Source organism: Pygocentrus nattereri, chromosome 29 (genome assembly GCF_015220715.1).
Source record: "Pygocentrus nattereri isolate fPygNat1 chromosome 29, fPygNat1.pri, whole genome shotgun sequence".
NCBI lineage: Eukaryota > Metazoa > Chordata > Actinopteri > Characiformes > Serrasalmidae > Pygocentrus > Pygocentrus nattereri.
In genome coordinates, this window is record NC_051239.1 from 4,001,754 (window position 1) to 4,021,726 (window position 19,973).

The 19,973-nt window shown below is 41.5% G+C and overlaps 1 protein-coding gene across 2 annotated transcripts; it reads right to left on the reverse strand.

The window, feature by feature from the left end:
- Nucleotides 1-1,427: 1,427 nt before the first annotated feature.
- Nucleotides 1,428-19,594, reverse strand: slc7a4 (solute carrier family 7 member 4). 2 transcript variants are annotated; one of them, XM_037536288.1, is made up of 5 exons: nucleotides 19,510-19,594; nucleotides 15,993-17,085; nucleotides 13,830-14,575; nucleotides 10,499-10,607; nucleotides 1,428-4,680 (listed from the first exon to the last, which is right to left on the reverse strand). In XM_037536288.1, exons 2-5 carry the CDS (start codon nucleotides 16,972-16,974, stop codon nucleotides 4,478-4,480), a joined length of 2,040 nt encoding a protein of 679 aa, XP_037392185.1. In that variant the 5' UTR covers nucleotides 16,975-17,085; nucleotides 19,510-19,594; the 3' UTR covers nucleotides 1,428-4,477. The 2 variants fall into 2 exon arrangements, with proteins under 2 accessions (XP_037392185.1, XP_037392186.1); XM_037536289.1 differs by having other exon boundaries at nucleotides 19,474-19,572.
- Between the last annotated feature and the right edge of the window lie 379 nt (nucleotides 19,595-19,973).

A 19,973-nucleotide genomic window follows, 5' to 3' on the forward strand; every position in this document is an offset into this window, starting at 1 on the left:
CAGCTCCATCACATGAGAAAAAGAGAGAGAGAGAGAGAGAGAGAGAGAGAGAGAGAGAGAGAGAGAGAGAGAGAGAGAGAGAGAGAGAGAGAGAGAGAGAGAGAGTCACATAAAAAGGGCCACTCAAGCTCCCTGCGCTAATCACATGAAACGTCTGAGAAAGTGACCCTGAGAGGTGTTTAATCTCCATGGGAACGAGGAATGTCAAAGGAGAGATGAAGGACAGATCCGGCTTTCAGCATCTCACTTTAAGGTGTGTTCAAGTTTGTGTGCACACTGTCACGTCTGAATGAGTCCAAACTTTTACTACATGATATTTCACATTAACCTTTGGTTACAACCTAACTGACCTGTTCAAGCTCCGCCCACAAACAAGCTCTTTGGTAGCCACCGCTGCAATAATGCCAAGCACGCATTTGCATGGTGTCAGCGTATTGTGAGCATTCAATCCCACCAGGTACACAGTTACGGGGGGCTTACAGATTTCAGATCACTAGGAAAAAGTTCTCCGACGCTGAGGAAAACATTGCAAAATGTACGTTTGTTATGGGCAAAAAGTTCTTGCACCCTCAAGGCTATTTTCCACCTTAAATGAATAAGAAACACTGAGAAAGCTCTCCTTAGATCACCGTGGCAACGCTTATATGGCAGCATATCTTCAACGGTCTCACAAAAATTCACAGAATGATCCTTTTTTTAACGTCAACATGTAAACAGGGTGTTAGCCAGTTCCACCGTTTCTCCTAGCGATGTGTTGTTCTTTATGGCTCCATCAGGTGACCGACTCGCATTGAAGAGCATTTTTTTAAAGACAAAACAAATGGGTAGATATAATGATCTATACAATATGATATACCATATTATGACAATGTAACTGAAATTCATCCTTGTTCTCTTGATTTGTCACAGTATCCCCCCCTCTGGATCTCCAGCTTGGTACAACTCTGTCCCCTCATAATCTCCTACACCTGCTAGATGTTGTATTAACGTGGCTTGTGTTGTTTTCGTGTAACTCTTAACCGTCTGATTGTGCCTCGGGTTCTTCTGATTTGTGGCCGTTTTTTGACCTGCCTGTTATTGTTAGTGACTGGTTGATAAATGTGTTTGTATTTGGCTGCCTGGCTGTCTATCCAGTCACCCTGGCTCTCAAAATTGATCCTGTGAAACTGTTTACTGGTATGGCTGATTTTATACAGTACTGTGTGAAAGTTTTAGGCATCTAAGCAAATTTTTAAACACTTTACCTCAGCAGTGCGTTTATCACAATATACAGTAGAATAAAGTCGTATTCATAATTCAAATAAACAGAAAAACAATAAAAAGTAACAAGAATTTCTTGGGTCCATATTTTTCCTTGACACCTTCATAGCCACCACAGGGACCTGTTAATAATAATTATTATTAATATTCTATACATTTTGTTTATTCAAATATTAACACTTTTCTCAACAGATAAACACAAACAACACAAATAAATAGATTTTGAAAATGTGTCTGGGGTGCCTAAGACTTTCGCACAGTACTGTACATGTTGTCACTGTCCAATAGCCGCTTTACAGGAGTGCACAAAAGCATTCTTTACTGTCAGTGTAAGTCACCGTAATGAGATTTTATTCCAAGCTATTTGAGCATTTCTATTTGTCCATTCATCATGAATATTTTACGTAATGTCAAATGTCACCTTACTTAAATGATCTAGAAGAATAAAAAACAGAATAAACAGAGACACTCGTTTTCCTTTGGATGGCGATCATATATGATTTTCTGTTGATTAGTGCGCCTTCTAATGAACTAATCATATATTGAAAATTAAATTATGGACAATTTTACTAACTTAGTTAATTCTGGGGGGAAAACACTGAATGAAGAACTAATCAGGAACCGAAAGAGTCGCCTCTTCTTTGTTAAGCTGAGCTGATCGATAAGTGCTTTAGTGAACAGAGCTGGGAAGCTCCTCACGAGTTTCTCTTAGAAAACGAAGCTCATTACTGTGAAAAAGTGGCTGCGGTCTTCAACCACATCCCGTAGACATTAGTGCTGTAAAAGGCCATCAATCTCACCATAGTCGTGTCTCTGCACCTTAATGCATGCTAGCTGACCACCCAAGGCTGTAACCAGGCCTGCGTAGAATAGCAGGACTGCAAACCCAATATCGTGTAGTGGTCTAACATGAATAGCTCATTTTCTCAGTTGTTTAATGAAGGTTTTGACCAGTGCTCTGTTAAGCTTGTCTAGCCCAGCAACAACAGCTATGAATGGCCAGATCTGTGGGCAGAGCCTGAATTGGTCACTTCAAAGGCTACAGTATAAAAGTTGGTTTATGAACAGGCTTTGAAGCTGAACAGGCATTCCAGCTTAACATAGCATACACATTAAATAATGAGGTCTGACTAAATACTGATATATATAAAGTGAAATAAATATGACATGAGATTCTGAGACTCAGTGAGTATTTCAGCGAAAAGCTTCAGATCACACTGACTGTGACGCGGCATCACGAGTGGATCCACATGATCCACTTTGCATTCCACTAAAGCAAACGACGTGCTTGTGTGTGCGTGATTGTCCTTGCTTGCAGCTCTAGACCAAACTTAAAGGGCCCATATCATGGAAAACACACTTTTCTCAATGTTTTTAAATAAAAGGTTTTATGTAGTATGGAAAATGTTTGTGGAAACCAGGCTGCGCAATAACCAGCCTGTTTTGATTCAATGTTAGTGGGGTTTAGAGAAAAATGTAGGACATGGGCCCTCAACTCATCCTCAAAAGCACATCAAGCAGGCCAAAAACAAAGTGCTAATCAGGCAAACTAACCACAGTCCAGAACCACTGACTGCAAGTCAACAGGAGCACATAGTTCACCTGTCTGTTTCACTCCAACCAGCTAAACAGCGGAAAAAAGCTGTCAACTCCAAAAATTCAGTGCTAAACACACCGATTCTCTCCAACATTAGCAGCAGAGCGCTAAGCTCTATTCAGTATTTCTTCCAGGAGCTGTGCAAACACAACAAATCCACCAAAGAATGGAGCTGAGCTGATGGACAAGAAAGAAACAGCTTCAACGAGCATGATAATGATGCTTACAGTGAACAAAACCTAGCAGCCACCAGCTAGTAGAGGTGTGCAAATCCATCCATCCAGTCCACTTGCAATCAATTATAACTGTTTAGAACAATATTCAATAAAATAAAGTACGTTCTCATTTTTTGTCAAAATAAAATTGTATTTTAGATTTTGTAATGAAAAAAAAAGGTTGGTGTATTGGTTTACCGTTCATATTCAGTTCTCTGTAAATATTCCCTGCAGTTACATATCTGTATTTTCTCAAAGACACTTCTGAATCGCAGCAAAATAACTCAATACACTGAACAGTGGTGAATCGTCCCTTAAGAATCATCACTGAATCGAACTGAGGGGGGATTCATGTCCACAAAGATCCAGAAAAAAACACTCCAGATCGGAGCAATCAGCACGTGAGCGAACTCAGTGACCAGAGAAAACACAAGACTGAATATAATTATATCAGATAATTATACAACAAAAATGGCCTAGTTGGTGGCAATAGTGTGAGCTGTGGAGCTGCAGTTAGCCCAGAAGCTAACATAGGAGCAGTAAAAACACAAGATAATAATAGAGTCTCCTGACTGACTGTATATCATACAGTCTCTCTTGCACGTGGTTTTAATAGCCGGTAGGGAAGAAAGGTTTAATGGTTTTTGCTGAGACTCTGGTTAAATTAGCATTTCCTCCATTTCTGAGTCGATGGAAAAGCAGCATTCCTGGTGAAAGATGCGAATTTGCATTTCAAAGTTCACCAGAATTAAATCTGCCGCAAAATTTACCCTGGAAATCACGAAATAGCCTACAGGGGGAATTTCCCTTGCTTGATGTAGCAAAAACATGCTGGTAAACGCAAGTGTGACTGGGGCTAAATGCAAACCGGTGACTTTTCACTTTCAATCACAGTTAGCAACATTAGCATGGTTCGACTGAAACGCTCCTTCAAGTGGGTCACACAGCCGGCTGGAACAGCGAGGGCCAACAAACCCCAACTGACTGCACACAGTAACCGTATGAACTGAGACTGGAAATGGAACAGTTTCCTTTCAGCTTCGCAGCAGCAGCTAAACTCAGTGGCGCTGCCACTGAGCATGTGAACAAAAGCAAGTCTGTCACAACATAAAACGGGTGGATTTTGACAGAGACTCAGTGATTTAGTGTCTCCCGAAGATCATAAATAATCCCTGATATAGAAACTATTTGTGTTCTTCACAAGAAGAAGGCAGGTGAAAGGCAGAGCAGAGCACAGCAGAAAGAGAGAGAGAGCAATAAAAAAAAAAACTCATACAGACGCACGAACACACACAGGCACGCGCACACACACACACACACACACACACACACACACACACACACACAATAAACATGACTATCTGGCAAATACACTGCTGCACACATGTTCCAGATCAGAGACAGATCATCTGTTGGCTGGCGGGTCGTTGGTGTCTGGTGTGTGTGCAGCGTGTGTGTGCACGTGTCCCTCAGGCTGGACGTTCTGGACGGTCTCCACCAGGCTCCCGCTCGGCAGGACCACGTAACGCGCCGACACATCGTTACCCTGCAGCTCCCGCAGTCCCTCTTTACTGTGCCATATACCATAACCAAAATACACCAGCAGACCTGAGAGAGAGAGAGAGAGAGAGAGAGAGAGAGAGAGAGAGAGAGAGAGAGAGAGAGAGAGAGAGAGAGAGAGAGAGAGACAGAGAGAGAGAGAGAGACAGAGAAAGAGAGAGAGAGACAGAGAGAAAGAGAGAGAGAGAAAGAAAGAGAAAGAAAGAGAGAGAGAGAGAGAGAGAGAGAGAGAGAGAGAGAGAGAGAGAGAGAGAGAGAGAGAGAGAGAGAGAGACACATATTGCTCGTCAGAAAAAAACCTTGTATCTCCATTTTTGATGTTTTTCAGTTTATGACAATTTGAAAATGCCTGTTACCTTTTACACTGTGTGTAAATTTCATTAAGAATGCATTAAATGTAAGGATCCAAACTGACTTGTAAAAACGTCTGGTTCCATTGACTTGCATTAAAAGTTAAGTAGGTTTTTTCCTTCTCCTTTGAAGTTACTGTTTAGTTACTGTTACAAGGTTTTGTTCTAAAAACAGTGACATACTTTATTACACAGCATACAGTACCGTGCAAATGTTTTAGCCACCTAAGCGTTATTTAAAGCCATTTCTCTTGGCAAAATCACCATACACCATTAGAATCCAATCAATGCTCTGGGAAGGAAACCGTGTATCCATTTTTGGAGTTTTTCAGTTTTTGACATAATTTGAAAATGTCTGTTTACCTTTACATTGTGTGCAGATTTTAGGGTGAATGGACCAAAAGAAACGGCCTGAAATTATTTGTTAAGAATTCTGGTTCCATTGACTTACATTAAAAGTAAAGTAGGTCTTTTTCCTTCTCCTGTAAAGTTACCATTTTGGAGATACGAGGTTTTCTTCCACCAACAGCGAAATATAAACGCAGTAAAAAGCAACAAAAATTTCTTTGAGAATTTTTTCCAAAAAAGCATTTGATCTTGTGAACTAGTTTGAAGAACGTTTGCCTCCAGATTTCTCCTGAACACCTCCAGCCATCATATAGACTTATTAAATATTATCAGGATGCTTTATTTAACATAACCAATCACTCATTTGATGAGGGTTTGGAAAAGATTAACAATGACATGCATAACATCTAATTATCTCAGGTGCCTAGAACCTTTGAACTGTATATATTTGTGTTCACTTTCTATGAAAGTTTTATTATTTACAGAGGCTTTTGTTAGTATTGGTGGTCACAGTCTGTGCGAGCTCGAGTACACGCTGTCACTAAAGCAAGAGGAGACAAACACTAAGATATTCTGAAATCCATATTAAAATTTAGGATTTTGGATTTTTATGATATGATTTGTAATGAAATGCACCGTGTTAAATTAGAAAGGAATGAAAAGTAGAAGAAAATGACTGATGGAAAAGAAAAGCTTTTTTGGAGTCAAGTTTGAGCAAACAGTACAATTATTTTAGTCATGAAGCTGACAGACAGGCCTCACTATGAACAGCACTGTGAAATACAATACAATACAGAGCACCAATACTACAGAATACTGAATACAATACAGAGCACCAATACTACAGAATACTGAATACAATACAGAGCACCAATACTACTGAATACTGAATACAATACAGAGCACCAATACTACTGAATACTGAATACAATACAGAGCACCAATACTACTGAATACTGAATACAATACAGAGCACCAATACTACTGAATACTGAATACAATACAGAGCACCAATACTACTGAATACAATACAGAGCACCAATACTACTGAATACAATACAGAGCACCAATACTACTGAATACAATACAGAGCACCAATACTACTGAATACAATACAGAGCACCAATACTACTGAATACAATACAGAGCACCAATACTACTGAATACAATACAGAGCACCAATACTACTGAATACAATACAGAGCACCAATACTACTGAATACAATACAGAGCACCAATACTACTGAATACAATACAGAGCACCAATACTACTGAATACAATACAGAGCACCAATACTACTGAATACAATACAGAGCACCAATACTACTGAATACAATACAGAGCACCAATACTACTGAATACAATACAGAGCACCAATACTACTGAATACAATACAGAGCACCAATACTACTGAATACAATACAGAGCACCAATACTACTGAATACAATACAGAGCACCAATACTACTGAATACAATACAGAGCACCAATACTACTGAATACAATACAGAGCACCAATACTACTGAATACAATACAGAGCACCAATACTACTGAATACAATACAGAGCACCAATACTACTGAATACAATACAGAGCACCAATACTACTGAATACAATACAGAGCACCAATACTACTGAATACAATACAGAGCACCAATACTACTGAATACAATACAGAGCACCAATACTACTGAATACTGAATACAACACAGAGCACCAATACTACTGAATACTGAATACAACACAGAGCACCAATACTACTGAATACTGAATACAACACAGAGCACCAATACTACTGAATACAATACAGAGCACCAATACTACTGAATACAACACAGAGCACCAATACTACTGAATACTGAATACAACACAGAGCACCAATACTACTGAATACTGAATACAACACAGAGCACCAATACTACTGAATACAATACAGAGCACCAATACTACTGAATACAACACAGAGCACCAATACTACTGAATACTGAATACAACACAGAGCACCAATACTACTGAATACAATACAGAGCACCAATACTACTGAATACAATACAGAGCACCAATACTACTGAATACTGAATACAACACAGAGCACCAATACTACTGAATACTGAATACAACACAGAGCACCAATACTACTGAATACTGAATACAACACAGAGCACCAATACTACTGAATACAATACAGAGCACCAATACTACTGAATACAATACAGAGCACCAATACTACTGAATACAACACAGAGCACCAATACTACTGAATACTGAATACAACACAGAGCACCAATACTACTGAATACTGAATACAACACAGAGCACCAATACTACAGAATACTGAATACAACACAGAGCACCAATACTACAGAATACTGAATACAACACAGAGCACCAATACTACAGAATACTGAATACAACACAGAGCACCAATACTACAGAATACTGAATACAACACAGAGCACCAATACTACTGAATACAATACAGAGCACCAATACTACTGAATACAACACAGAGCACCAATACTACTGAATACAATACAGAGCACCAATACTACTGAATACAATACAGAGCACCAATACTACTGAATACAATACAGAGCACCAATACTACTGAATACAATACAGAGCACCAATACTACTGAATACAATACAGAGCACCAATACTACTGAATACAATACAGAGCACCAATACTACTGAATACAATACAGAGCACCAATACTACTGAATACAATACAGAGCACCAATACTACTGAATACAATACAGAGCACCAATACTACTGAATACAATACAGAGCACCAATACTACTGAATACAATACAGAGCACCAATACTACTGAATACAATACAGAGCACCAATACTACTGAATACAATACAGAGCACCAATACTACTGAATACTGAATACAATACAGAGCACCAATACTACTGAATACAATACAGAGCACCAATACTACTGAATACAATACAGAGCACCAATACTACTGAATACTGAATACAATACAGAGCACCAATACTACTGAATACTGAATACAATACAGAGCACCAATACTACTGAATACTGAATACAATACAGAGCACCAATACTACTGAATACTGAATACAACACAGAGCACCAATACTACTGAATACTGAATACAATACAGAGCACCAATACTACAACTACACCCGAATACTACTCTAGTCCTCTTTAGCAGATCATGCAAAATCACCTGTCTAGTTGCCTGTAGCTCACAAACCTGCCACAGTGTGTTCAGAGCAAACAGTAAGTATGTACACAAATGCGCAGATCTGTGTGTGTGTGTGTGTGTGTGTGTGTGTGTGTGTGTGTGTGTGTGTGTGTGGGGCGGCGGGTGCAGTCAGGTTAACTGTTTAAACAGTTTAGGCTGGAGTTAACTGGAGCTCAAGCTAATGGAGTTTTAACTGATCCCGTTTTCTCATTGACTGCTCTATAGCCAAGTATATCTCTCTCTGTCTCTCTCTGTGTCTCTCTCTCTGTGTCTCTCTCTCTGTCTCTCTCTCTCTGTCTCTCTCTCTCTGTCTCTCTCTCTCTGTCTCTCTCTCTCTGTCTCTCTCTCTCTGTCTCTCTCTCTGTCTCTCTCTCTGTCTCTCTCTCTGTCTCTCTCTCTGTCTCTCTCTCTCTCTCTGAAGTATAAAAGGAACAAAGCACACACATTAACTCAAAACTCACAGCCAGTGAAATGATCTACACAAGACAGCAAAACAGCTAGAAGCCTTCACGAAGATAAACACAGAGTACTGAATCTTTCATCCAGTGGTCATAAAGTCAGCACTGCTTCAGTCTTCAGTTGTTTAATTTGCCTTTCACACTGTTTGACTAAGATGGTGTGTCTTTGTTCACCTGCTGTAGTGTGTGTGGGGGTGTGTGTGTGTGTGTGTTAGTGTTTATGGAGCAGGCTGAGCCCCACCCCGGCCTAAAAGGACTAATAGTAAGAGGGGAAGCGTATCACTACAGGTACATTTACATCTGAATCAAACTATTTTAGGAAACAACTTTTTTCCCCCAAGTGTTAATACTAATTACTTTCTGTTGATTAACTTAAAAAACACCGTAAGTCAGGACTTAGTAAGACCCTATCAACATTTGCTGAAATTTAGTGGAATCTATGCTTCCATCTACCCACACAATGCTTCCTCAAAGCATAACAGATTGGCCCCCGTGCTTAACAGTTGGCAAGGTGTTCTTTTCATCAAATGCTGCTCCTTCTTCCCCCAAACATACCTTTGGTTTCCAAACCTGCTGATCTTAATGCTGTTTTACATAGTTTAGATGTGATGAGGTTACAGGTAAGGTTTCTCTCTGCTGACTCTTTCAAGCAGATCATGTTTGTGCAAGCAACACTGCACAGTATAACAGCGCACCACCACTCCTGTGCCAGGTAAACCTCCCTGCAGATCCTTTGCTGTCACATGGGGGGGGTGCTTTGCTTTTTGGGGCAGCACACAAGCAGTTCTATCTGAGAGTATTCTCGGTTTTCTAGATCAACTTAACTGCCATCACTTAATGACATTCTGGACAGTGGAAATTGTGAGGTGACAGCTTCATTATCAGACACAGTCAGAGAGCGTGATGCTGTGGAATTATCAACAGTTCCTAATGACAGTTCTCATCCTGACTAACCAAGTCTAATGTGTCAATTAAGGACTAATGAGTTAAAGCATTTCTGAGACTAAAGACACCTGAAGCATGTCTAAAATTTTGTATGCCACAATTATTTTTTTTTTACAGGCTGCATTTACTCTTCTCACTTCAAAAATCAACAACATACTTCATTCTATGCCCAAATTATAGTTTGTATGTTTCTCATTGTCAGCTCTTAAGATGCTTGTGTATATGCTTACAAATGTAGTATACATACACTATATATTACAACATGTTTTCTCACTTTTACACTAAACATCTTAACTCTTTAATGTCCTCACCAATAGATTTTTATTTATTTGTCAAGTTTTTTTCCAGTTTTTTGACCCCAGTTATTTGACCCAAGTATTTACGTATACCAAACGAGATGGCACTTTGTGGCGTATATAGTGACTAAATGGTTGAGCAGAACATTAAAGGGTTAAAGTATTGTCACATTACATTTTTCACCTCATTGCCCACCCCTATGTGGGCAGAAGTGTGTGCGGATAGAAAGTGGCTGTATGGTACCTGCAGCCAGCCAGATGGTGAATCGGAGCCAGGTGAGAGCGCTGAGCTTCAGCATCAGAAACACATTCAGCAGGATACTGGCCCCAGGAACAAACGGAACCAGAGGAACCTGCAGAACACACAGTCACAGTACAGTACACATTACAGTACTCATACACCTAATGTGATGTACAGGGCTGAGAGATCTAAATGCGATTTTCCTGACCAATCCTGCCTTATACTGTAATTTCCTACTTTTTTCACACGCTTTGAACACCGCTTAAACAATGATGCGGCTAATTTATGATTTTTTACCGGCTAACGAGCTTCATGCCGCCAAAACATTTAGCCTCGTCACATCAGACCAATGAAATTACCGAACAGGTCACAGTGGACCAATGAAACGGTTCGATTGAAATCAAACGCACTCACTCTAAATTCTTCAGATCAGTCATTTTGCGCTTCACGCACACACCCTCATCTTGGAAAACACACGAAGAAATGCATATGATGCAGCTTTCAAGTTGAAGGCGATCGATCTAGCTGTCGAAGATCCAACTGAAAGCCAAAACAATCGCCACCAGAAAGAAGACTGAAGATTGTAAAGGTGGACCATCGTGGTGTCTCAGATTTATGAGATGAAAAGGCCTGTCCATCAGGGCACGGACGACTCTGAGTCAGCAACTCCCCCCCGACTACGAGGAAAAAGTTACAAACTTCCTCAAATTCACTCAAACGAGGATAGCCAAGAATTCCATAAGAATTCCATCGGACCAGACGACATCATAAATATGGATCAAGTACCTCTGACGTTTGACCTGCCTCTCACTAGGACTGTTAACAAAAAAGGTGAATCGTCCGTCACAACGTGGACACCTGCGGCTTACAGACAAGTGCGGCCTACATATGTACATTTTTTTTCTTTTCAAAGTTTGTGGGTGCAGCTTCTATTCAGGCGCGCTCAATAGTCCGAAAATTACAGTAAAGCAGATGAGCAACTCATAGACACACACACACACACACACACACACACACACACACACACACACACACACACACACTTTCTAAGCCGCTTCTCCCTCAGGGTCGCAGGGGGGTGCTGAAGCCTATCCCAGCGGTACTTATTTATACATACATGTTATATTTAATAATAAAACATCACTAAATAATGAAGCACATAATTAAAATTGCAAAAAGTTGCGTCCCTCTAAATTGCTATTTCAATGATTTCGATATGCAACAAATTCCTTAATTAATTGTTCAGCCCTATTGAGGTAAACAACAAGCAAAGGTATCCAGGCACCCCCACAGATGGATTAGTGACCAGGCCAGCAGGACTCATGGGGGGCTCAGACGACTGCGATGGGTCAAAGACCCAGGAAAATCCATGGCCAATGAGATGAATTACAAAAATATATATGTATACATGCATATAAATGACTAAATAACTGAAATAAATATTAGCTATTAGATTTTATTAAATAGATGTTAGCTGTCCTCAGGCCCCTCAGCCCATACGCCGGCTGAAGAGTGGTATTCTTCACAAAAACAGGCCCTATTGGGTTGAAATGTGGCCAAAAACAAGGAGCACTTTTGATTGTTTCATATCAGAGACTCTGTGTCTGCTTTTCAACCGCATGACACTAATTGTGTTTTAGCTTCTAGAACAGGATTGATAATGGACCATAAGTGTTACCAGAGCAGTGCTTTCAGGAGAAAAGCAAAGAAAGAAGGCCTCCAAAGACATGGGGGTCTTCCAAAGACTATGATCTGTTCCTGGACAGCAACAAGTGAATTATTTTACTTTAAGGTGCACCAATTGCTGATACAGGTGTCCAACTGTCCTTGAAGCTATTCTCTCTAAATAAAAGCACTGACCAATAGAACCAGATGCTCTGGAGCAGCTGCATATGGTCACCACGCCCAAGGCCCAGCGTGAGTTAGAGGGGTGTAAAGCCACCCAGCATTGGGCTGTGGAGCAGTGGAGCTGTGTTCTCTGGAGTGATGGAGCTCCATCCAATACTTTTGGGAGTGATGCAGAACTGATTTACCAGCATCAGCACCTGACCTCACTGATGCTCAATCAAATCCTCAGAGCAACATCTAGTCTAAAGCCTTCCCAGAATAGTAGAGGCTGTTGCAGCGGCAAAGGAGGACAAACAGTGGAGGAGCAGGTGAATACAGGCCTTTAGACAGATGGTGGACATATAAAAAAACAGCAACACCTTAATAATTCAGGCAGAAATACACTTTAACCAGCCATATAAGTGCAGTGAGTGTGGAGTGGAATTAATAGCAGTGACTCTATATTAGCCTGTATATTCCAGTGTGTGATATAATGCTGCTTTTACAGTTGCAGGAGAAGTGTGTGCTCCCTGATGGAGGAGATAAAAGAGTCTGCCTCATCACTATGAGTCACTCACAGCTTCTGCCCGTGCACTGAGAGCGGTGAGAGAATGTAAGGGGGTGGTGATGCTGCACCAACAGACAAAACAACTCATCAGACAAAACAACAGTGAAGCACAAACCAGAGCACTCGCACGCTGTCTAAAGGCTGCATGAACAAATGGCCATCCGTATGGATTTTCTGAGCAACTGGCCATTTCTGGATTGTTCCTGCAGTTTTATCTAGGTACACTAGTCTTGTGAAGGTTCATAGGGATGGAAGTATCGGTTAAATTTGATTTTTCATTTTTAAAAAAGCGTGTAGTGATAGTCAGACTTTTTTATATTGGCACTGACATTTCAAAGAATTTTCAAATTGCAAGAGTTGCAATTTTAGTTACTGCCTATATTATCCACACTGTTATCTTAAGTTTTGAGTGGGAAAATTAACCTAATTAACCAAATTTAACCTAAACACAATGAAGAAGCATTACGCTGTGACGCTTCAAACAAGTGGAACAAAAGATATTAAATCTTTTCAAAATCTTTTTGGTAATGGTTTTAAAATCCAGCTTAAACTTTTCTTTTTTTGTGTCTAAAATGGAGCTCACATACTATTTATTCATCTTCACTGAGCTAACTTATGACATTTAAGCACTTTCTCTTTAATATTTCTTTTTAATGTTTTGCACTTTGCTTTAGAGTATTTCCTATTCATTGTTAGTTTTATTTCTTTAAGCTACTGCTCTTTGCATTTTTTCAGCATGTTATTATTCCATTGCACTTATTTTACTCTTATTTTTTCTTTCAGTTATTTATGCAATTATGTAATTGTCCTTGTGTATGAAATGTGCTACACAAACTCTACATAAACTCGCCTTGCCTATTAACACTGAGCTTGTAATCTGCCTTTAGATCACACTTCTCCTGCAGCATCGTTGAGACTGGATGTGACTGCATTTCTCACCTGAAAAGTCTTCGTTTTGGTCTGCTGTTCATGGACCCAGATGAGAATGAGGCCGATGAAGAAGGCCAGGCTGAAGACCACCAGCAGCAGGATAAAGCTCCATGTGGGCAGGTGCAGGTAGCTGTTCCCAAACACCAGAACAGCACAGAGGGAAACGGCGCTGACCATCAGAGCGAGTACAGAGAAGGCCACCACGTCTCCTGGCTCGCAATCGCCCAACAAACGTCCTAAATAGGGCTCCCAGCGAGCCTTGAGCATGCCTGGGGCTCGTCGCTCTCTAACTGCCTTCTGCTTTTCCACTAACTGGAGCTTATCCGAAAAGGACTCGTACTCTTTCAGCTCTCCGGCCTCCTGCGCCAGGGTCTGTGTCTCAGATCTGGTCATGCAGGGGTCTCCTTGAGACCCTGGCTGGCTGGGGGAGGCCATGGACGATGCATCTGTTTTGGTGCCACCACCACCCGAGGCACTGCTGCTTTTTTCGGGCTGGAAACGTAGCACAATTACGCTTGCTGCTACGAAGGTGTAGGCTAGAAGAGTACCGATGGACAGGAACTGGACCAGAGCTTCCAGGTCGAAGATGAGGGCCAGTAAAGCCATGAGGCTTCCAAAGACAAGGATGGCAATGACTGGGACTTTGGTGACAGGGTTGACGCGAGAGAAGATGGAGAAGAAGAGGCCGTCCTCCGCCATGGCGTACACGATCCTCGGCAAGGAGAAGAGATTGCTGAGGAGAACCGTGTTCATGGCTGGAGAGGAATCACAGAAACACAAACTCAACTTAAAGAGCAGCAACACAAAACTGAACTAATGCTATAGGAAAGACAGCCAAGTGACTCTAGGGTGTCTGGCTGTGGCTCTGAATGAGATTAATCGGTTTCTTGTTATTATGAAGAATCCTACCTTTTTTTTTTATTATTATTATTATTATTATTATTATTATTACTGTTTCTGCTCAGTTAAATGGTCAAAATGTAAACAAAGACATGTAGAGGTTCACTGATCAATAAGGACACGAAGTAAAATGGCTATATGTGTGTTGTAGACATCACAACCCATCACTTCAATCACCATGACTGAAAATAAATCTGTTGGTTTACAGACACATCAGACCTCTCAGAGATGCCTACATCTCAGTGATTGAATTATGTTAGAAACTTTAATTTTCCCTTTAAGGACAGCAAAGACATTGCAGGGTTAGGAACCATGACTAACTGCCTCAACTTCTAGTCTCTGATGTGCAGTGACTTAACCACTCAGCTACAGAGCTGACTGTATATTTTAGCATCCTTTTAATGCTTTCAACCTTATTTCACATAACAGTTAATGGTGCTTTCATAATTTTGTATTCTATTCTATTTGCATTTCTATTTTTAAAAAAGAAAACAAACAGAATCTATATTTGCAATGAGAGACATGTTATTTTAATCAGAGTTTATAATTTCTCATATTGTCAATATATGTCCAACATCGCAAACATCAAACAAAAAGTCAGGGTGTCCAGGTCTGGGAGCTTTCCCTGATAAAAAAAACAAACCAAAAAACAAAATTGTTTGTCCACGATTTTGGATTGCCCGAAGCATTTCCACCCTCTAGTCGATGTAATGGTAATGACTGCATTATGAGCTTCAAATAATTTGTACACAAAGCTTTTACTATAAGATGCAGTTTGGTTCCTCTTTTAAATAAGCCAGTTTCTAGTTCACAACATGCACTCCAGGAGGAGCACAGCACTGCAGGATTTGGTGTTTTCTCAGCTTTAATGCTGTCAGTTACCTCATCAGCTAATTATAAAGCCCTTCATTAGCTGAATTAGGGGGGGTTATGCAGTGGCCCTCCAGTGTTTCCAACATACAGACATAAATTGATTCAGGCACAAACACAAAATCACAGAGTTAACAGTTATATTGGGGCAGGGGAAATCATCTTTAATAATATTCATCTAATATTTTTCATTTTATGACTGTTGTAAGAATATATTATGATAATTATATTACATTATGTTTTACTTTTTAAACTAATTTTATCTGAGGAAAGTGTCAGAAATAATATTTTAAGAAATAATTAAATTAGTCTTATAATATTGACAGCAAACATTAAAAATGAGAATCATAATTTCACTATAGTTAATAAATAAATAAATAAATAAATAAATAAATTCCTCACCACAGATCGACCCCACAGCCACTATCAAGCCGGCCCAGCTGTAGCCCCGTCTGAAGAAGGCGTCGGACAGCGCTGAGTTTGGGTCCAGGGTGTGCCACGGCACCATCAACGTCAGAACCGTTGACACCAGGATGTAGGCTGTGGCAGCCAGGCCCAGGGAGATGGCTGTTGCTATGGGAATGGCCTTCTGGGGGTCCCGCGCCTCCTCACTGGAAGCCGCAATGACGTCAAATCCGACAAAGGCATAGAAGCAGGTGGCTGTTCCCGCCATGACCCCCGACAGCCCATAGGGGGCGAAGCCTCCTTCTCGAGCACTCCAGTTGCCTGGGTCAGCCAGCATGAAGCCGAAGACCAGGATGAAGGTGATCACTACCATGCTGACGCCGGAGAAGATGTGGTTGAGCCAGGACGAGACGCGCACGCCAAACGAAATAAACATAGAAGCCACCAGCAAGATGCCTGCCGCAAGGAGGTCTGGGTAATGAGCGAGGAAAGGCACATCCCAGCGCATCACGTGACTCTCTGTGAAGTTCTGGATGCGGTGGTTGAAGATGGAGTCCAAGTAGCCGCTCCACGCCCGGGCCACAGCCGCCCCACCAATCATATACTCCAGAATGACATTCCAGCCAATGAGGAAGGCCCATATTTCGCCGACAGAGACGTACGTGAACATGTAGGCGGAGCCTGTCTTTGGGACCCGTGCACCAAACTCGGCATAACAAAGTGCTGCCAGGAGAGAGGCCACGCCCGCAATGAGGAAAGAGAGGACCACAGCCGGTCCAGCTGTGTCCTTGGCAACGGTTCCCGTGAGAACATAAAGGCCCGATCCGACCATTCCACCAACCCCGAGCAGCGCCAGGTCCAGGGTGGAGAGACAACGCTTCAGAGACGTTGCCATAACATCATCCTCCAGTGTCTTCAGCCGGTTCAGCTTCTGGCAGAACCTCGCGACCGGAGAGCAGGCCGGGACACACAACGCCATGGTGATCCAGTAAAGGGGGCAGGAAGCGGTCAGAGACAGAGAGATAATGAAAAATGGGTCTGCTTCACACGTAATCCATCCTTCTCAGAACCGGACACAGGACCCACATAACTGAGAGGGAGACAGAGAGAGAAACATGCGTTATAACCTCATGCGTTTTTTTCCCACAATTTTATGCATGGAATCATGTCCCAAAAACAGCCGTAATTAAATTTTACTTTACCTTTTTATGACCTCTCTCTATCCCTTACGATTAAACAGGCAGGATTTGTTACTATGAATTTAAGATTGATTTATGTAAAAGAGGTCTGCTCGGATTGGCTGCCTTATATTATGGCTCATTCAATAGCCAGCCTGGGCTCCTTATAATTTCAGCATGAATGGACAGAGCTTCTCTAGGCTGAATAGGGGGATGTGTTTGCTCTCTTGACATCACAGAATCCATGTCTTTTAAGCTTATTTTCCATATATATGGACTGCATGGACTGGGCAGTGAATGGTATGTTTTGTAACTTCAGCAATGTTCACATATAACATCACACTTCTCATGCCAAAAAAGCAAGGCAATTTTTTTCCCATGATATGGACCCTTTAATGTAAACAATCAGATTTACACAATATTCCCTTTAACCCACATGTAGTCAAATATTCCCGCTTCCCGAGTTTTGCACTGGAGCTACAAGGCATGGACGTATAGACAGTAAGTAATGAAAGAATATCAGGTTTTAGTTTAGATAAAAACAGTAGTAGTATCCGTCTTTAAGTCAGAACTTCGTCTGTACCAATTCACAGAAAACATTAAGTCATGGAGCCGCAGAAACCACAAAAGCAAATCTATTAGATTACTGAAAGCTACACAGCAGATGTCACTAATAGGAGGACCGCGCTCCGAGTCGGGACCCAGACGCTGTCCAATGTGGACCTGGACCTAAAACCGATAAACTATTCATTAAGAATTATTTAATATCAACTGGTTGGTCATATTTTAAATCGGCATAACTTTTCTATCCTTTCAGTGGCTTTAGTGGCCCAGGAGACTTACAGACCAATCGCATGCATTGTAAATATTACACATGACACTACTCAGCCAATCAGATCTGTGCATTATGATGAGCACTGAGACTTGAGTGAGTTTCGCACACGAAGAAGAGGGCCGAGGCGAGAAACAGCAGTCAGAGAAGAAAGTGAGTCAGTGGGAAGCTAGATCACATGATGTGATCTAAAATGAGTCCTCATGCAAGTCAGACGGTACGATGTTCTGGGCCTTTGCTTGAGGATATTTTCTCCAAATGAATTTTAATCAAGGACCCCTGCTATACAGTTTAAGTTTAGGGGATTTGGATCTTACGGATCTCCCTTCAGAACGACTCTCTACAACAACACAACATAAAGTCTCACTTTCGCCTTCTCTCAAATGGCAAAAGACTGTAATGCAAATGGGAGTAAAATATACCGATAGCAATATTTACTACAGAGCACCACCTGAATTGGGTTCTTTTTCATTGTACCTGGTGATCCCACCACCAAAATCACCTCAAGACAACTTTCTCATCAGGTACCAAGGCTTACAATACAAACAGTAACACAATAACCTGCTGACATGCCTGTTCTAATAATAACCTCAGTGTTTCTAGATAAATAAGAGCTCCAAATGATCTACTTTGACAAATAATATGTTATTCCAGGTATAAGATGTTATATAATATGTGGAAAATGCAGTAATTCACAGATATACATGGTCTATGGGTGAACAAAGTATCTCGCTATTTATATGTGGATAATAAATAAATTATCTTTTTAGTGTTGTTCCAGTTTTAAGGCGACTATGTGGTCTCTCTGATCCATCACTCCCAACTCTACCTTCAGCAAAGGCCTGGGCCTGAATCAGGTGTGCAAGAGCAGATAAAACACTAGCTAGAAAGTCCAAAGCAGAAGCAGAGCAGGCAGATCCTCCATCCTGGGCTGCTCTCATTCTGCTTCCCTCAGTTTAGACCTACTAGACTGGAAAATCATCAGACTAGAGAGATTTACAGACCATTCCTCCTCCATACGAGAAGATATACAACGTTTAAAAACCACTAGGCTGGAACTGTTCTTATTCCCCAGCTAATTTTTCGAATTCTCCGTTCCACCTTAAATGGTGCGGCGGTTACATAGGACGCCCCAGAGCGCCACAACGCAACTGCTGCACTATTTAAGGTGGACCGGGAAATTCGTGCTCCATAGGTGATGCAGAATTAATAATTCACAACAAAATGGAGATGGGGCGGTATCGACGCCGAGGATATGCGAACAAAGCCGCATTAGTGTAATAAAAGACGCGTTTTATGGTGTTTTATCCGCCTCTCGTCGTCCGTTATCAGGATGAATGTGATCACAGTGACAGCTGCTGCTGCTGCACCGCCGCGGAGACGGGCTAGGCTAGGCTAGGCTAATGACACACACGTCTACATTACCGCTGAAATACAGAGCAACGCGAGTAATAAAGCGAGGCATCACCTGTAAAGAGACGAGTGGAGAAGGTAAAAACATCACCTGCAGGGAAAGACGGGTCCGTCTCGGGCTGTTTGATGGAGCTCAGTGACGGTTAAGGCGGAGGGAGGCGCGCGAGCTCCCAGCTCTTAAAGGGCCAGTGCACCCGAACCTGCCTCGCCACTGCACAGGTGGCATCCATGCATTTACATTCACAGCGTTTAGCAGACGCTTACGGAGATGTCAGTATAAATAAAAATAATGCGTGGCCACGCCTTATTAACGCGTGGGAACGAGATCCTAAGGCATGGGAATGAGATGGTTAAGTCATGGCCATGACTTAGTAAGGCGTGGGAACGAGATCATGGTTTACTAAGTCGTGGCCAGTCATTTGGATCTCCTTCTGACGCTTTACGAAGGCGGGACCACGACTTAATTATCTCGTTCCCAGGCTTTACTAAGTCATGGCCACGCATTATTTTTATTTATACAGGATGTCACCCACGGGGCTCCGCAGACGCGCTTAT